The sequence below is a fragment of the Meleagris gallopavo genome, chromosome 10 (genome assembly GCF_905368555.1).
Source record: "Meleagris gallopavo chromosome 10, MGAL_WU_HG_1.1, whole genome shotgun sequence".
Lineage (NCBI taxonomy): Eukaryota > Metazoa > Chordata > Aves > Galliformes > Phasianidae > Meleagris > Meleagris gallopavo.
Window position 1 is genome coordinate 20,931,437 of NC_139413.1, and position 16,240 is coordinate 20,947,676.

General features: G+C 51.5%; 1 protein-coding gene across 2 annotated transcripts; it reads right to left on the reverse strand.

Moving 5' to 3' along the window:
* Window positions 1-1,876: 1,876 nt before the first annotated feature.
* Window positions 1,877-16,175, reverse strand: POMGNT1 (protein O-linked mannose N-acetylglucosaminyltransferase 1 (beta 1,2-)). Of its 2 annotated transcripts, none has more exons than XM_019618800.3 (22): window positions 16,019-16,175; window positions 15,356-15,535; window positions 12,968-13,076; window positions 12,465-12,580; window positions 12,088-12,153; window positions 11,492-11,605; window positions 10,708-10,825; window positions 10,291-10,389; window positions 9,647-9,774; window positions 9,439-9,509; window positions 9,063-9,138; window positions 7,978-8,061; window positions 7,788-7,829; window positions 7,532-7,590; window positions 7,209-7,281; window positions 6,798-6,926; window positions 6,351-6,476; window positions 6,122-6,186; window positions 5,471-5,515; window positions 5,216-5,351; window positions 4,607-4,716; window positions 1,877-4,446 (listed from the first exon to the last, which is right to left on the reverse strand). In XM_019618800.3, exons 2-22 carry the CDS (start codon window positions 15,464-15,466, stop codon window positions 4,344-4,346), a joined length of 1,980 nt encoding a protein of 659 aa, XP_019474345.2. In that variant the 5' UTR covers window positions 15,467-15,535; window positions 16,019-16,175; the 3' UTR covers window positions 1,877-4,343. The 2 variants fall into 2 exon arrangements, with proteins under 2 accessions (XP_019474345.2, XP_010714471.2); XM_010716169.3 differs by having other exon boundaries at window positions 15,970-16,151.
* Window positions 16,176-16,240: the final 65 nt, after the last annotated feature.

Genomic DNA, 16,240 nt, shown 5'->3' on the forward strand with positions numbered 1-16,240 from the left:
GCAAGAACAGGGCCAGGGCCAGCGTGTTCCAGGCATTGGCACCCCTATAGCATGGAGAAGTCTTCACCTAGGAGGATCAGGACATCATCCCATCCTCCCATCCTGAAGTCTTCGCCTTCAGGACACCTCCCTCCAGCCATGGGGCCATATTAATCATCATCGCAGTGAGGGCACTCCATGCTCCCTGGCACCTGTGGGTACTGAGGTGCCTACAGAACAAACATGATGCAAGAAGAAAAGCCACCAGAAATTATGCAAAATTACTCTTTCCCTCCCACCCCCAAGTTCTGGAAAGGTCAGATTTCATGCCAAGGCTATTTTGCTTTTGTTTAATTATCAGCCAGCTCCTGGGACATGGAGCAGCCTGGACAGGTTCTCCTTTGTAAGGCTGCACAAAGGCAGCGGGGGGGCTGTGGGGCTCAGACCTGGGAACCAGGATTTGGATGACACCAGGGCTGTGGGGGGACGGGATACAGGAAGGAGGTGGTACATCTCTGCCTCACTCCTGTAAACGGAGCTCTGAGAAAACTAATAGCCCTTTGGGCTTTGGTGTGTGTGGAAGGGGGGGGGGGGTGGTCTCACCCACACCCACCTACCTTCCCAAGGGCTGGGAGCTGGTACCCTATAACCCCACGGGGCTCTGCTGTTTCCACAGCACTCAGCTGGCAGAGTCCCAGCACTGCAAGGGTTGGTCTCTGGAGGAGGTGGATGCAATGGAGAGATGATGGCTCTTTGTGCCGGCGCTGCCAAGCAGCTGGGGGAAAGCCTCTAGCATCTAGCTGCGCCTAGACCCTGGGAGGCAATGGGAGTAGGCTGGGCCTCACCCTGGGGAGTGGGTCTGGGCTGGTTGGGACTGATGGCTGCTACCATCCCGGTTTCATTTAGGTCCTGCTGACAGCAGCCACCTTTGTGCCCTGCTCTTCTCAGAGCGCAGGTCCCACCCCAGCCTTTGCCAGCTCCCTGCTCCATGGGATGCACTGCTGGGAGAGGGGCTCCAAGCACCTCCTTTTTACTTTGTCCTCATGAAAGCACTTGGATTTAACAGCTCAGGCTGAGGCTGGCCTCATGTCTCCTCCTGCTGCCACTTCCTTGTGCTGTGACCTTGGGCAGAAGTTGGGCATAGAAAAAAAAAAAAAAACCCTCATAGCCTATTTCACCAAGAGGAAAGAAGCCTAAATTCAACGGGAGCAGTCAGAAAGAACTGAGACTTGTTCTGGCTGCTCACTGCCCCCACCCCAAGGGCACAGAGCTGGGAGCCGAGGGGAAAAGCAGGGGTGAGGGTGGTAGTGGGCAGCACAGTGGCTCATTATGCACAAGAGCCCATAGGCAGAATTTCCGTCGGTTACTGAACTGCAGATAATAATAACAAAAAAAAAGCTTGAGGAGGAAGCAGCAAACCTGCAGCAGCCACCCTGGCAGCAGGCAGGGCTTGGAGGACCTCTGCTGGCACCAGAGCTGCAACAGCTGCAGTGATGCTCAGTGAGAGACCTCACACTGGATCGCACCCAGGACATCATCATGTATACTATGGGCAGAGGAAAAAGAGGGGAAAAAAAACCCAACAGGACTGCCTCCTCTATGTCAAACCTACATCCTTTCCTATGGTTTGGGGTTCAGCATGCCATGCAGAAGGTAACCAGGCTCTGTGCCAGCTCTCCCAGGACACAGCAGGAAGCATAGAGCCTTTAAGGGCTGTTCCTTAGAAAATACATACCCAAAGTAGGATATCTGGACAAACATCTTTTAGTGCAGGCTCCTGGCTGTCACAGAGTTCTGTAGGTTGCACAGGATGTGGGTCTGTCCTTTCCAGACAGACTGGCCAGGGTTGGGGATTTGAGCCCAAGGTACACAAAACCAGATATGAAACACACCCAGCTCAACAGCTGTGCAATGTTTATTCTTGAAAAAATAATTCAATTCAGAAAGCGGCGAGCCCTGGGGATGCCCTTGCCCCCAGCACTACCACAGCTGCCAAACGGGAGCCTCACTCAGGGAATGGGGATGGACGGAGAAGAGCACCCAGCAGCTCAAGGTGGCAAGCAGAGAGGGAGGGGATGAGGAGCTCCAAGTCCATGGGGAGAGCCCTGCTGTTTTCCCTGGTCGCTGCGGGATGGGGAGCAGAGGATCCTGCCCATGGGACTGCCATCCCCTTAGCCCAGGGGTGAGAAGCAGGCCCAGCCTGAGCTCCACCAAACGAGAGGGGAAGGGGGCACTGGGTCAGGGAAGGGATATGGGGACTTGGGAACTGAGATGTCAAGGGCATCGCAGCAGAGAGTCACAGAGGTTCCTCCAAAGCTGTGCCTGAGGAGCAACTGGCTTTCCCACTGAGGAGGCAAAGTCCCTTTCCCATAGCAAATAAATGACCTATTTTTTAATACTTACAAAATAAAATAAAAGCCTGGTGATCCACTGCCTGTGGGTTGCCACACCAGAGCCCCTGAGAAGTGCAGCGCTGGGGGTGGCAGAGCAGGGAAGGGTTGAACCTGAGCTCCAGGGCTGGTACCGCAAAGCCTGAAGGGTGCCACCACCACCACCCTGCACCCTCAGGACAGATGTGCCACCTGGCATTCCTCTCCTGCACCTGCCCTGACCCAGGCAGTACATGCCCAGCAGCACTGACCCCACTGCTGGTGGAGCAGATTTGCTGGGCTCAACGTTTATTTTCCCTACGCTGGGCAAGGAAGAGAAGGGAATGGAGGATGGAGCCAGGGTGACAAGACACACCTTCCAGGACTGCCTCCTTGCAGGCTGAGGGCTGCTGGCTCTCCACACTGCTTTCCTGCTATCCTCCCTTTTCCACAAGCAATAAATAAAGAAATGAATGTAGTGTAGACCCCAGCAGGTGCTGGGGTGTGTGCTCCCAGGAGACCCCAATGCTCAGTTCACAGTGAGAAAATGAAGGGGACAAGCTCCTGGCCCAGAGTGCTGCACCCTAGAGGACAGCTCTCACATACATTAATCTTTGTGACCACAGGGAAAGGGCTGAGCAGCAAACCCTGCTCAGAGGGACAAGCCAGAGCACCTGTGCCTGAGGATGCAGGACCTGGGCAGGGAACTGATCTCTCACTGCACAGATGAGACAGGGAGGTGCACTGAGCAAGGGACTAGGACAGGTCCTAGTTGGGAGGAGAGCATTAGTACCAAGCAGATGGGGTGAGAGGGGGCTTGGGGTGCTTCCTAAGGCACAGGAAGGAAGATAAGGACCCCCTCCCTCTCCACAGAGGGCATACCAACTTAGGAGAGCCAGGCTACCCATCCTGACTCAGCTCACAGCTTCCTTGCTAGCTTCGTACCACAGTAAGGGTGGAGATTGAGGAGAACAAACGCTCCTGCTCCACTGTTAGAAAGAGAGCTAGGGTTACCCAGATGGGGAGGAGGGAGAGGTACGGCTACAGTACCACAGGCAAGGAACATGCCAGGATGCAGCACCTCTCTCTACAATACCAGCTGCTGGAGAGCCCAGGTCTAACTGGACTCTGCAGCTGTGGGATCCCCACTCACTGCTCCCACCTCGCTCTACAAGGCACTTTCATCCCCTACTCCTATGACTCAGGGGAGGCAGAGCTGCTCCCCATGGAGAAAGTGGGTGAGGGCAGTCCGAGCAGCACCACACAGCCTGGTCCTCCTCCATCAAGTCATCTCCAGCTCCCAGAACTGCAGGGAAAGGGGAACCTGACTGCCCTTCAGTTGGGGATAGGGTATCCTCGATGCTTCCACAGCAAATCCAACTCGGCCTCAGTATTCCCTTTTGCCTATGAGCTGGGCTGCATCAGCTGTGATGGTCCAGAGTGAGATGTCCAACCCAGTGCAGTCTTCAAGGTGCATCCATTGTACAGGAGAAAAAAAAAAAGCTGGTAGATCCCCTCTTTACCACTGTGCTCACCACTGGGCAAGGATCCAGCTGGGCAAGAGTAATAACACCCAGCTAGAGGGCTGCAGCACTTGCACATGAGTATGCTGCCTTCTTGGAACTTTGGGGGCAAAAAAGGGGAGCAGAGGTGTTTCTAAAAGCCTCCTCCAGCCCCCAGCTGAGCATCTCCTTCCTCCAACCTTGCCCAGCCAGGGAGCAATGGGAGCAGCATTAGTAAAGAGTCTGTGTTAAAAAAAAAAAAAAAAAAAATTCCTTGGATGGGAAGGTGGCATATCTACAGGGAAGGACTCTGCCCCCGTGCGAGGGAGAGGGAGACCACAACAGGGGGCTGAAGGCAGCCCAAGATCTCATTCTGCAGCCTGAAATAAATGTCCATGTTAAGTCACCAGCCTCCAAAAGCTGCTGCCAACTCGGTTCTGCACCATGGGTGTCTCTGTCTTCTCCGGCCCCATTCACTTCCCAGCTACCAGCCTCATGTTTGTTCTGCTGCAGCAACTGCTGGTACTGCCACTGCCCCCTCCTCCTTGGCAGGGGGCTCCATGTAGACTGGCATCACTGATGGAGGTTTCTTGGACCTGCAGGTAAGAAGGTTGGATGGGAGATGGCACTAGTAGTACCACAAAGTCCCAAGAATGAGCTGGGACAGAAGCAGAAGACACAGTGTCCTGGGCAGGGGGCAATGTCATGAGAATGTAGGGCAAATGTGTAGCAAATTGCTATGCCCCTGATACTCACGAGTAGGGGGAGGCAGGGACCCCCACCACGAGGAAGTGGTTTTTCTTTCGGAAGAGCCGCCACAGCCCTTTGTGGTTCCCACGGACATCCAGATCCCAGATGTGGAGGCACTAGGATAGTAGAGAGGGAAGAAGAATCAGGGCCTGGGCATAAACAACAGTTGAGTGTCCTCCAGCAAGTAAAGAACCATCACCCTTGTCCTCACCAAGACACAGCAGAGAGGGAAAATCAGCTTGGTGAGGGCAGCTGAGGGAAACACACCCCCATCCACCATCAACAGCAAGAGTAGATGGGGAGCTTGCTCCACTCCCATCCCTGCTTCAGGGCAGTGTGTTTGACCAGCACCCTCCAGGAAAGTGATTCTAAACAGCTCAGATCATGAGCTCCTACACAGGGAGGCCATAAGCTTTATCACCACAGAGCCAAGAATCAACTTAAAAATGACCCACTGTCCTCTGTAAACACAACTTAAACGTCACCCAAGATAAGCATGAATCCATTTGCTGAGCTGTGTCAATACCATGGACACTACCAAGAAAAGCAGTCAGATGTTTTCCAGCAATGCCAAGATCAGTGAAGGGGTGAGGATGGGCCATGTTAGGGCCTTACCTTGGCGAGCTGAGTCCAGGTGGTGAAATCTGCTTCCTGCTCCATCTTGATGAACATGACATAGACCTTGCCCTCTGTGTCAGGCACAAAGGAGTCCTCACAGGGATTCTTGCTGTGGTCCAAGACTTCAGCCTCACTGCGGAAATAGAATGAGGAGAGGCAAGCAGTGGATAGGGCCACCTCCATTCCTTCTGCTGTCCTACTTGGTCCATCCAGGAAGTTCTGTGGACTCCCATCCTTCTTGCTGGCACTTACCCCAGGAGCCGATGAATTTCAGCCTCATAGGCATCCTTCCTCAAGCTGGAGGAAAAGAGCACAGAGATCAGGGCAGAGTCAGTGCAATAAATTTCAGTCATCTTGGGATGATCCTTGCTTAAGGCTACCCCACTGTAACACTAAAAGACAAGTTGGAGACTGTGGACAGAGAGCAGAGACCGTCATACCTCTTAGCAGGATGCTGCAGCAAAAATGTGACGGTTTACACTTGCCAGACCAATTTTGAACTGCCTCTTACAAAGACTCCATGTCTTTAGAAGAAATAATAATAAATCACAGGGCTAGTTGCGCACAACTTGAAAGCTCTAAGAGCCAAGCTTGGAGGATCAGGCACCTTAACAGTGAAATGGAGTAATTAGGGACAGGTGTCTGTCCTTCAATGTTAATGGAGTCTTACAAACAAGAACGAGGGATGCTTTGTGCTCAGGCTGCTTTCGGACTTTCTGGAAGATGGGTTAGCTACATGCAACCTCCCAAAAAGCACCGCAAGGATTCCCACAGTGGAGCACATATGCTGTGAACGGAGGTGACTGATGGTTCTTGTTTGGGAAGGAACACATCTCCAGCATAAGGAAAAATGATCAGCTCATACAGCTGCTTTATCCAAATCTCCTTCCAACTAGCACTTACCTCTCCACATTTTTAAGCTGAACATTTGGAACAGTGTTGAACTTGTGCTTTTTGAAATAAGCTTCCTAGCAGGAAGAGAGGAAGGAGACAAAGAAAACAGGGTTCAGTCAAGAGCGAACAGTACTCGGAGGTCACCTCAAGTATTTTTACCACCTGGAGAGGTGTGCGGGTCAGAGTTTGACACCATGACAGGGTCTGGGAGAGCTGTTGGCTGAGGGAAGTCACTCACATGAAAGTAGCCATTCATGTTGAGGCCCACAATGCCGAAGTGGTAGGAACGCGAGATGTCAGGGATGATGCACTCCCGGCCCTTCCTCTGCTCAGGCATCCGCATCCACATGTCCCAGTCCCAGAGCTGGGGAGGAAAAACTTGCATTCAAGTTTGAGGATATCATTCAGCACTGTGGCTGTTCAGGGACTTTCTGGATGCCCCCTCAAGCTCTAGCTGACACAGTCCCAGCTTGCCTGGGCTGTTGCAGCCAACTCTGTGGCTGGTTACATGGTCCTCAGGTTAATGCCTATCTAAATCCATTCTGCTTGGACATCTTGCCCAGGTGATGCTCAGGAAGAGCCAGAGCTCCTCCAAGAGCTCTGTTCATGACAATCAAGTGATGATCAGGGACTGCTGATGTGCAGAGATGTGCTGCTGAAGACAGGGCCCCTCTAAGATACTCACCTTCTCTGGGGTTGGCCACTTTGGTTCCAGCTCATCCTTGTATAGGCTCTTCCGAAGAACCCAGCCCAGGCCTGGCATGGTCTCCACGCGGTACAAGAGTGAGGGGTCCTCAGCTGTGTGCTCATAGCCCTGCAACGTTATTGGAAGCATTCAGCACTTCAAGTGCACTCCATGCCCCTCCAAAGTAACTTGCCCTATCCTATGCTGGTTCCCAGCTTGCAAAGCAGAGACAATCACTGAGAAGCACAAGGCAGCAATAGGATGGCAGTTTGCAGGGGTATTTCCAGGGCTGGGGAAACGCACTCACTAAGGTTGATAGAACTGGCTTTACAGAAGGGGGTCAGACCTCACCCTGACTTGGGAACAACACAGGGCAGAGCTGTCTCTCCTCCACCATCCTCTCTGACTCACCTGGTCATTCCATGCTGATATGCAGTACAGGCTCTCATCCTCCTCCAGCAGGTGTATTGACTGGCTCAGAAAGCTGAGGAAAGAGTTGCCCAGTTCCTGGTTAAATATCCTTCCCACAGACAAACCAATGCAAATTCTCCACCAAGGGATGAGCCATCCACAACTACCAGGACTATTTAATCCATCTCTTGGACTGAGGTGGCAGATCTTGGCATAAGCATGTGTGCAAAACAGATCAGTAGCTCCAAAAATGAAAGAAGGACAGGATCCACAAAATCCCAGATGCCCAACCCAAACAGAAGCTCAGTGATCCACAGCTTTACCTGAAGAAGTCAACAGAAATGTCAAGATCTTCCTCCAGAACCACAGCAAATTTGGCATCCTGTAGGGCAGAGAGAAGTGTCAGAAGGACGAGAGAGGGTCAGAAGAGTGCAGAGACACCAAAGAGCATCTAGCTGTGCTGCTCCGTGCCCCATAGGACAGATTCCAGATCCCGTGAGACAGGCTGTCAAACACCACTATCCCACAGACACCCTGTGCTGTCTCACTCCCAAGGGCCCAGGTAGAGGTCTCACTTACTGGGAACAGGTTGAAGGTTGCAGTCAGACTGGCTTTGTAGTGCTACAAGAATAGACACATAATTGCCTGTGTTAGCATCAACTCCTAGACCACAGGGAGGGGCTGCCTGGCACCACTGTGGGGCTAAGCCTGCCTCCCTCAAATACTATCCCAAGAAGTAACTCCCCCAGGGGTAGTAAGGATCTCTCACCTGAGAAACTCTGGCATTTTTAATGCTGATGGGAGTGTGCTGGATTCCCGAGAGGCCAAACAGCTCCACAACATCCATTGGCTCCTGTAATGGGAATGTACAGAGCTCAAATATGTGGTTTAGGACATGTTCTCCCTACCCTCTGCAACAGCGTCAGCTCCATGGAACACCAACAACACGCCTATAGGATTTCCTTTGCATGGCTGTCCTCTTGAGTGCAGGTGAGGCTCCAACCAGTACTCTGCTGAAGGCCTCATGGCAAGGAACTCACTGAACCATCTTGGCCCTTTCAGCTTCTAAATATCTCTAACCTTGGCAATAACCTCGCTTGCCCCGCTGATTTCTGTACCCAGACTTGTATCCAAAGAGGCCTGAAGTTTCTAGTCCCCCATGGACAGTGCAGGCAGAAAACAGGTGTATCTAGGAATATCTTGAGCTGCTAGGTATCAGGATCACAAACAACTACATTTTCTTCCACAACTGCTAAGAACCACCTCTGTCCAAGCACATCCTCATCAAAGACTCATAGAATAGCTTGGGTTGGAAAGGACCTTCTAGATCACCTAGTTCCAATCCCCCCTGCCACAATAATGTTTCGGCTAAAAATCCTCTGCTCCAAGATGGCCCCACCAAGGCCTTCTCCATCTTTATCCTGCCCATCTTACTCCCTAGTTGCAACTGAGGGAAGGAGCTCCCATTACTCCAACAGTTCCCTCTTTCCTTTTTATCCATCATGGCAGCATGAACATCCAAGCTGCCCCCTCACAGATGAAGGATACTGCTCTAGTTGCTATGGCAATGGATGCTACTATCTTTAACAACTGATGCACTGCAGTAAGAGCCTGCATAAACACACCAGCTGCCCCAGTCTGACAGTAGTGGGAAAGGCCTACAGGGGAACGAGCCTGTTCTCTTCCCCAACTTCATCACAGAGTAACTGGACAATACCTTATGGGCTGCTGCACAGATGAGCTAGAAAGCTCCTGAGACTCAGTGGGATCCCAAAGGCCTGTCCTGGAGCTCACTGTGCTGTCAGAGCTGTGGGAACAAGGACCTGGTTACAGGGACCCCCAGAGTGCTCTCACCTCATAGTACCCATCGATGAAGATAGTGATCATCTGAGGATTGACGCCCTGAGCTGACAGCAAGGAACGCAGCATCCTGAGGAGAGACAAGGGGGCCTGAGCATAGCACAGTCCCAGTGAGTCCAGGCCACCCTACACAGGGGTATGGATCCCTTGGGTTGGGGTAGGGGCGCAAGGTAAGGAAACAGAAACTTGTGCCCTGGGCTTTTCCCTTCCCCATGGCCAGGGGCCCCAGGACTTGTGCCAGCTGGTCTGCCCACATTGCTTGCACAACCCTAGAATAAGGCTGATCCTGTCAGCAGGATGTAACAGAAGGCTTAACCATGTATGGTCTCATGGCCCAGAGCAGAGAAACCGTGAGCCCTGAAGTGGTTACCTGTACAGGTAGTTGGGGCGGTTCCCTGCAATAACAGCTACAGGCACATCGAAGACTTTATTGTCTTTGAGCTGGAAGAGAAAATATGTGAGTGAGGCTGGGTGAGACTATGCCACACCAACTGTGCAGGACATGGTCCACTCAGCTCTGCTGGAGACCCTGCCAGCTTCCTCCCAGTGCCTTCCAGGTACTTTGTCCCGGTACTCACAGGATCGGGGTTGAACTCAATGGGCGTGGGGTCTTTGCAGCTGCAGACACTGCCATAACCTTCCACTTTGCTGCAGAATCTTCTCCGGCGGCGGTTCAGCTCTGTATCAGGCCAATGACACTCAGCATCTAGAGGCACCGAGGAGAAAACATTGCAGACTGCTCATTCCATGGCCTCACCTTGTGTACTCATGGCTGCCATGCAGACGGCCCACTGTGGGCTCAGCCATAAGTGAACTAGTTCTTATTGCCATGAACAAGCATCACTGCAGGATATAGAACATAACCACAAGAGCCATTTAGAAACCATCCCCTCTGCACAGCCTCTCTAAGCAGCAATGGTCCTTGCTCAAGATAATAGCCACAATGATCGGATCAGGCTTAATTTAAAGAGATGAAGAATGGCCAGACCATGTCCTCAGTCCCTCATCCTCACCTCTCTCTATTATCATGTCTGGAATTGCCATGGAAGCAAGAAGAAGGAAAGATGGGGTCATTCTAAGTCAGCATCTCATCACAAACAGCCTTAAATCGATCCCGGGCTGCCACTAACAGACCTGTGGCTCCAACTCAAAAGCATCAAGAGCTGTGGGCAGACATCCCCCAGAGACATCCAGCAACACAGAGCAAATCCAACTTCCTTACCTTCCACAGACGTCAGATGAACTTCTGTCTTCAGTAGTACAGGGTCACCCCATGTTGAGAGGGCAGGTGACTTGGCATGTTTCTCTCCATATACTTCCCCTGGAACAGGGACACAAGGTCAGAACTGCCTGGAAGGGCTCATCTGAACTGTGCAAAAACTGTGCAAAGACATGACTAGAGGCTGCAGATCAGGGTAGTGGCTTAGCATCTTCTCTCCACTCTAGGGCCTCTGGGGAGCTGCTGAAGGGGCATGCTCTGCCTTCACTCCCTTCCCTCATCCCCAAGAACAGAGCAGCTTACTGTTTGTGACTTGGTGCTCATACAGTGTGTTGAGGATGGACTGCAACTTTCTACCTTCATTCTCTCCCCAAAAGGAGCTAAGAATCATCTCCCATGTAGTACTAGACTCATACTTACCTCCCTTCTTCCCCACAAATGTCCACATGTCTCTCCAGCTTAAGAACGGTGCAACTTGGCTCCCCAGGCTTTTCAGGACATTCTTGGCTGTGTCCTTGAGGTGAAAAGAGCCTTCATCCTGGAATAAAACAACCCCTCAGTTGAGGTCTGCATACAAGGAGAGCCTATTATTAATACCAAAGAGGTACAGGCCCCATTTCCTGAAATCAGCTCAGCCAGAGACCTTCAACAGCAGGTTCCCAAGATCTCCACACCACTAAATTTGCTGTTTTTTTTCCCCCACCATGACCTATGGGCAGGTCAGAGGAGTCAGAGTTCTGTTTCCATGAGACCAAATTGTTCTCAAGCAGGGACAGAATGTATCTACCAATACTTTACACATGTGAACCCACAGCCTTAAAGTGCACCGTTGCTCACACAGGGGCCCAGAGCCAATAGTCTACAGCTCCTGCCAAAACATCCTGGAACTGGCATAGTTTAGGACTGGCACAGAGCATCTCCTGGCCAGGTCTCAATACATCCTTACATTTCTTTGTGTTCATTCTCCATCTCATTTATAGTTGTGAGCTCTGATACTTGTTTGTTCTTTTTGCCCTGCAGTCTCGCTGGGCACAGCAATAACAAGGAAGAATGAAAAGACAAGGCAGGTGATCCAGCCAGGGAGACACAGCATAGCTGGAAATGTGACAGTTAGCCTTAGAAATGCTCAATAACATTTGGGAGTTGAGCCCGAAGGTGTCCTGACTTGAAGGAACTTTTCTTCTGACACTAAAGTCACATCTACCTTAATGGTGAAGATCAGGATCCGGCCCCTGGCAACCATATTGAGGAAAAGTACCATAGCTTCATCTTCATGAGGAGAATAGGTGTCAAAGACCCTCTTGGCCATCACATGACCCTGTTGGTATTCAAACATCAGATGTATCTTAAATTCCATATGACCAGGACAAGTAGAATTACAGAAATCTGCCTCGGAAGCCTCAATCCCAAAACAACATGAATTCCTTTTTTAGTAGGCCAGGGAGCAAGTACCCAGACAAACTCAGCCTTCACACTGCATACAAAATGCTGAGGAGCACAAGACAGCTTTACCCTACACCCATCAACTCTTCTTCTGCATGTTCCCCAGCATCACCCCTGCTGCAGTTCACAAGTCTTCTGGACCAAGTCCGAACTACTTGAGAGACCCACAAAAGTCTTTCTCTGAGCTAGGTCAGTGCAAGAGAAACACTGCAAGGACCTTTTGGGTGATCATGTCATATTCTGGCAACTGAAAGCAAACACGTTCAGGGATTTTGTCTCATACATCAAACAGATAAACAGGAAGGACAAGAACAGCTCAGGAAGGAAGAGACACACAGATGTGCAGGGATACTTTACCGTAGCCTGATTTAAGACGATGACATGGATCCCTCTTCCCTGCTCCCGAGCCTCATCTTCTAGGACCTGCAAGTGAAGAATTGACAAGAACCTAAGCCAGCATCCCTTATTCCCTGCACATCCAGCAGGGCCCCTAAGAAAAAGGTTAGTATCTCCCCTTTGAGATTTTGGCTTTGCTCACAGTATTCATGAATGCCAGGGTAGAAGACAGTGCAGGACAACATCTCCAGTCTCCTAGGATCCCCCCCTTTTTTTTTTTTTTTTTTTTAAATATACCAACTACAGAATTGCTTCTCACTGCCCACAGTTCAAGGCTTTACCCATTCAACCCCAATCCATCATTTGCTCACAGGAACAGCCAGCAACCATCCACTTACTGTTGTCCCATCCACAGCAACATAGACCTTTGATCGGCTGGAGTACACCTCGACATCCAAGACCTTCTTGTTGCTCACAGGGTGCCTAGGGGCCTCCACATTCAGCATCTCATCATCTACAGGAGAAGAATGTCCAGTCTCAACCAGCCCAGACACCTCTGGTTTGTCTCTGCTTGTCCCTAGCCCAACCAAACCTCTAGGATGTGATGCCTATCAGGCATTCCAGTCCCTTAGACCATGGGTCACAGTCTAAGGGGAAAGCAAGTAAAGGAAATCCAAACCAGCAGCAGGTCTGGTCCCAGCTATCCTCATGCAGACCTCTGAAGCTATACATGCTAAAGCCTTGAGTAGACAGACCAAGAAACATCCTTTTCTAATCATTTTTGTTAAACACATAGGCACAAACCTGTCTTTCATACTGTTGCTCACCACAAGTTTTACTTGACTTAAAGAAATTACTCCTTTCTCTCTGATTTCCATCCCTTCAATGAAATGCCCCTCACCATAGTCCTGTGCAGACTCCTCTTCCTCCTCATAAGCAGCTCTCCTGGTGTCCAAGATCAGCTTGATGTTCACAATCACAGTTACAAGCAAGAAGAGGACAGCACCTGTCTGCAATGCAGGACGCTTTGTGTTAGCAACTTGTAAGTAACAATCCCAAGATCAAGCCTCCTCCCTGCCATAGTCTGCAGGGCATCCCAAAAGGATCTTGGTAGGAATCTTCAGTACTTGGCATTTCCCTCTTTCTTCTAGGGGAAGAGAAAGAGAAGGAAATACAGATGACAGTTTTAGGGTGAGGTCCAGCATCTTCAGCTGGAGAGCACTGAGCATTTGATACATGAGAATTAACCCACTTCCACTGTGCTCTGTTTCCAGATCTGCAAGCAGATTGCTACTAAAATACTAAGGCTGAAGGTCTCCAAATGCAGAGAATTTGGTAATTCAAGTTGCAACTCCCACAGTAACCTCAGCCTCTGCCCCTACTGCAGCATCACTAAACTTGCCTCTTCATCTGAAATCACAGGAGGTATCCCAGGATATTCACAAGGAGGAAGAAATGCTGTATGATCAAAACACAGCAAAAGCAAAAAATTCAGGTCTCACTTCAGGAAACTGCACTGTGCCACAGGCTGCAGCTCACAGCCTTACAGTCTGCAGCAAACTACACAACAGTTCGCAAGGATGCAGATGGTGTTGTGATGGGAAGGACTGGGGCTATGGAGCAGTCCACAGAAATCCCAGTGGCAGCATTGCCACTTTCCATGGCCCTGGTTCATACATTTTCAGTATTTTTCCTTGTATTCAGACCAGAGTAAAGCAGAAACTATTCCATGCCATAAGGATCTCTTTTTGAGACAGGAAGACTTGGACCACAAACATCCAGTGGTGGGAAGCAATCAGCACACATGTGAAAGCTGCAAGAGCAGCACTGGCCACAGCCAAGAGATTGGTCTTAGAGTTGCAGTGCTGGCCTGGGATGTACAATCTTGACTGGTTTTGGAAGTCTCTCATTGCCCGCCAAACACTCAGCAACTTCATTCCTAAAGATCTTTGTAAGAACACCTTCTCCTCAAGCTCTCTGAGGCCTGGTATGGAGGTGAGATCACACACACTGGTCTCCTACTTGTCATCTACTGCCTCAAAACTGCACACTGCTGCTATCTCTGCCATGCAGCCAAATGGGTTCAAAAGTAATTGAGGAAAATGAAAAAACAGCAATAAAACAACAGATGGACATGTAGATAATGTGACAATATAAACACCACTACAGCATTTTAGCTCAGTAGCTTGTTGTTGACTCAGAACTATGATCACCTTTCGGGATCTGAAAACAAATAGTTTTTAATTGGCCAAGAACGGAGCTTGGGCTTGTTGCTAGGAGCAGACTGTGTGTGGTAGCCAGTAGAGAGGTCTTTGTTAATAGCCATGTTAATACCAGGAGAGCAGTCTGTGCTCCCAGAGCTGGCAGGCTGAAGGAGGCAGCAACAAGCAGGACCAGCAGCCAGGTCTAGCGTGGTTGATTCAGCCAGGGATGCTGATAGAGACCCTGCTGCTGTAGACTTATAACTGCAGCTCTGGTTTACACATTTTAAGCTCAATTTTCCTCTGTGTCTTAATTCCTATCAGTACCACAACAGAGCTCAGGGCAGACAGGCTCTAGCTCACTGCTCCCACCACAATGAGCAGTGCTGGCCTGAACAACTGGGTCCATTCCCAAGCACTCCAGGGATGCAGGATTGAACAGTCTGCTTCCCCAGGGAGTCCCTGTGAGCCTACCCTGCACCATCTGCCTATTTTCACCAAGTTCTGCTCATCTCAAGAACAGCTCCTTTTCTGCAGCTCGCTACGCTGTGGCCGAACCTACCCTGTCCTTACACCCTTTAGGATGCCAGCTTGGCTGAGGATTAGCTGTTTTACAGCACAGTCAAGCAGGCCTGGAGCTCCCCCAGACACCAGCTGCCCCTGGGGCACAAGATCCCATTCCTCAGCTTATTTTCTCTGTTCACCTATTGTGAATTACACCAGGCTTGGTTTGCAAATCGTATGTCAGGGATGGTCCCTCATTGCAGGTAGAGTCCTGCTGCAGACAGCACAGGTGTAGAACTAGGCACGCTTTCATCTGAAAGTCTCCCAGGAAAGCCTGAATAATTGTATCTCTAGTCATAACCAGTCCATTTGCAGATAGAAGGAGCTGGTAGATATGGCAGACCCCGCCATACACGAGCACGAAGCTAGCAAGATGGCTTTTCTAGGGACAAGTTATACATCCCCAACACGCTAGGTCACACAGGACTCCTAGCAGACCCACCTCCACCCCCCACATCTGCTCCATAAGCTTGTAAACCCCAGATTATCCTCCCTAATCCACCACAGGCTTGCGAATGAATCACCTGGCACAGCTTCCTGAGCGCCCGCTGGTTCATCAGCTTGTACTTCCAGGCCAGGTACCAGCTCCGCTTCTTGTGGGGCTTGATGATGGGGTTGTGCTTCCACTCGTCCATAGTCACAAGGGTCGCATGGGGTGAGGGTCAGGATGCGCTCAGCTCCGCTCGTGCGTCCATCGGGGCTCCCTGCTCAGATGGGGTGGATACAGGATGAGGTGCAGAACCTCTGCCTAGCACAGCCACAGCCCGTCACTGGGGGTGGCTGTGAACGAGGACGTGACACGAAAGCTGCACGAAACTTCCCTCCCCACCAGCCCCACAGGGACACAGGGCTTTGCTGGAAGACCCCATAACGGAGGGCAATGGGAAGCCCTCGATCTCAAGGCCCAGAGAGGACCTCTGCCACAGCACCGGGGAGGGGTTTTCCTGCTGGAAAGCCCACAGCTACGTAGCGGGACACCGGGCTGGCAGGTGCTGGGGCCAGCAGGGGCTGCGCAGCTGCTCCGCCCGGGTAGCGCTGGATACGAGCCCAGGCCTCCCCAACACACAGAGCGAAGAGGAGGCCGGAGGAACGGGGAGCGCAAGACATAGGGGGCCACGGGGAGGACGTAGGGTCGTACCGCACGGCTCAGGGCGGCACAGAAGCTGCGCTCCGGCCGCGCTACTCACGGTGAGTGCCGGCAGGCGGTGAGCGGGGCTGGGCCGAGCCCGACTGGGCGCCGCCGCAGCCCCTCAGCACCGGCGGGGCCGCGCCGCTTCCGGCGCCGCAGAGACGCGAGGGGACGTGGCCTCTGCTAACTCCTCCCACCGCGCGCCGCTCTGCGCTGCTTGGAGGACTTCGCTGGTACGTGGGCAGGTGGCGGGGCGGGGCCGGGAGGGTGGTCGGTACGG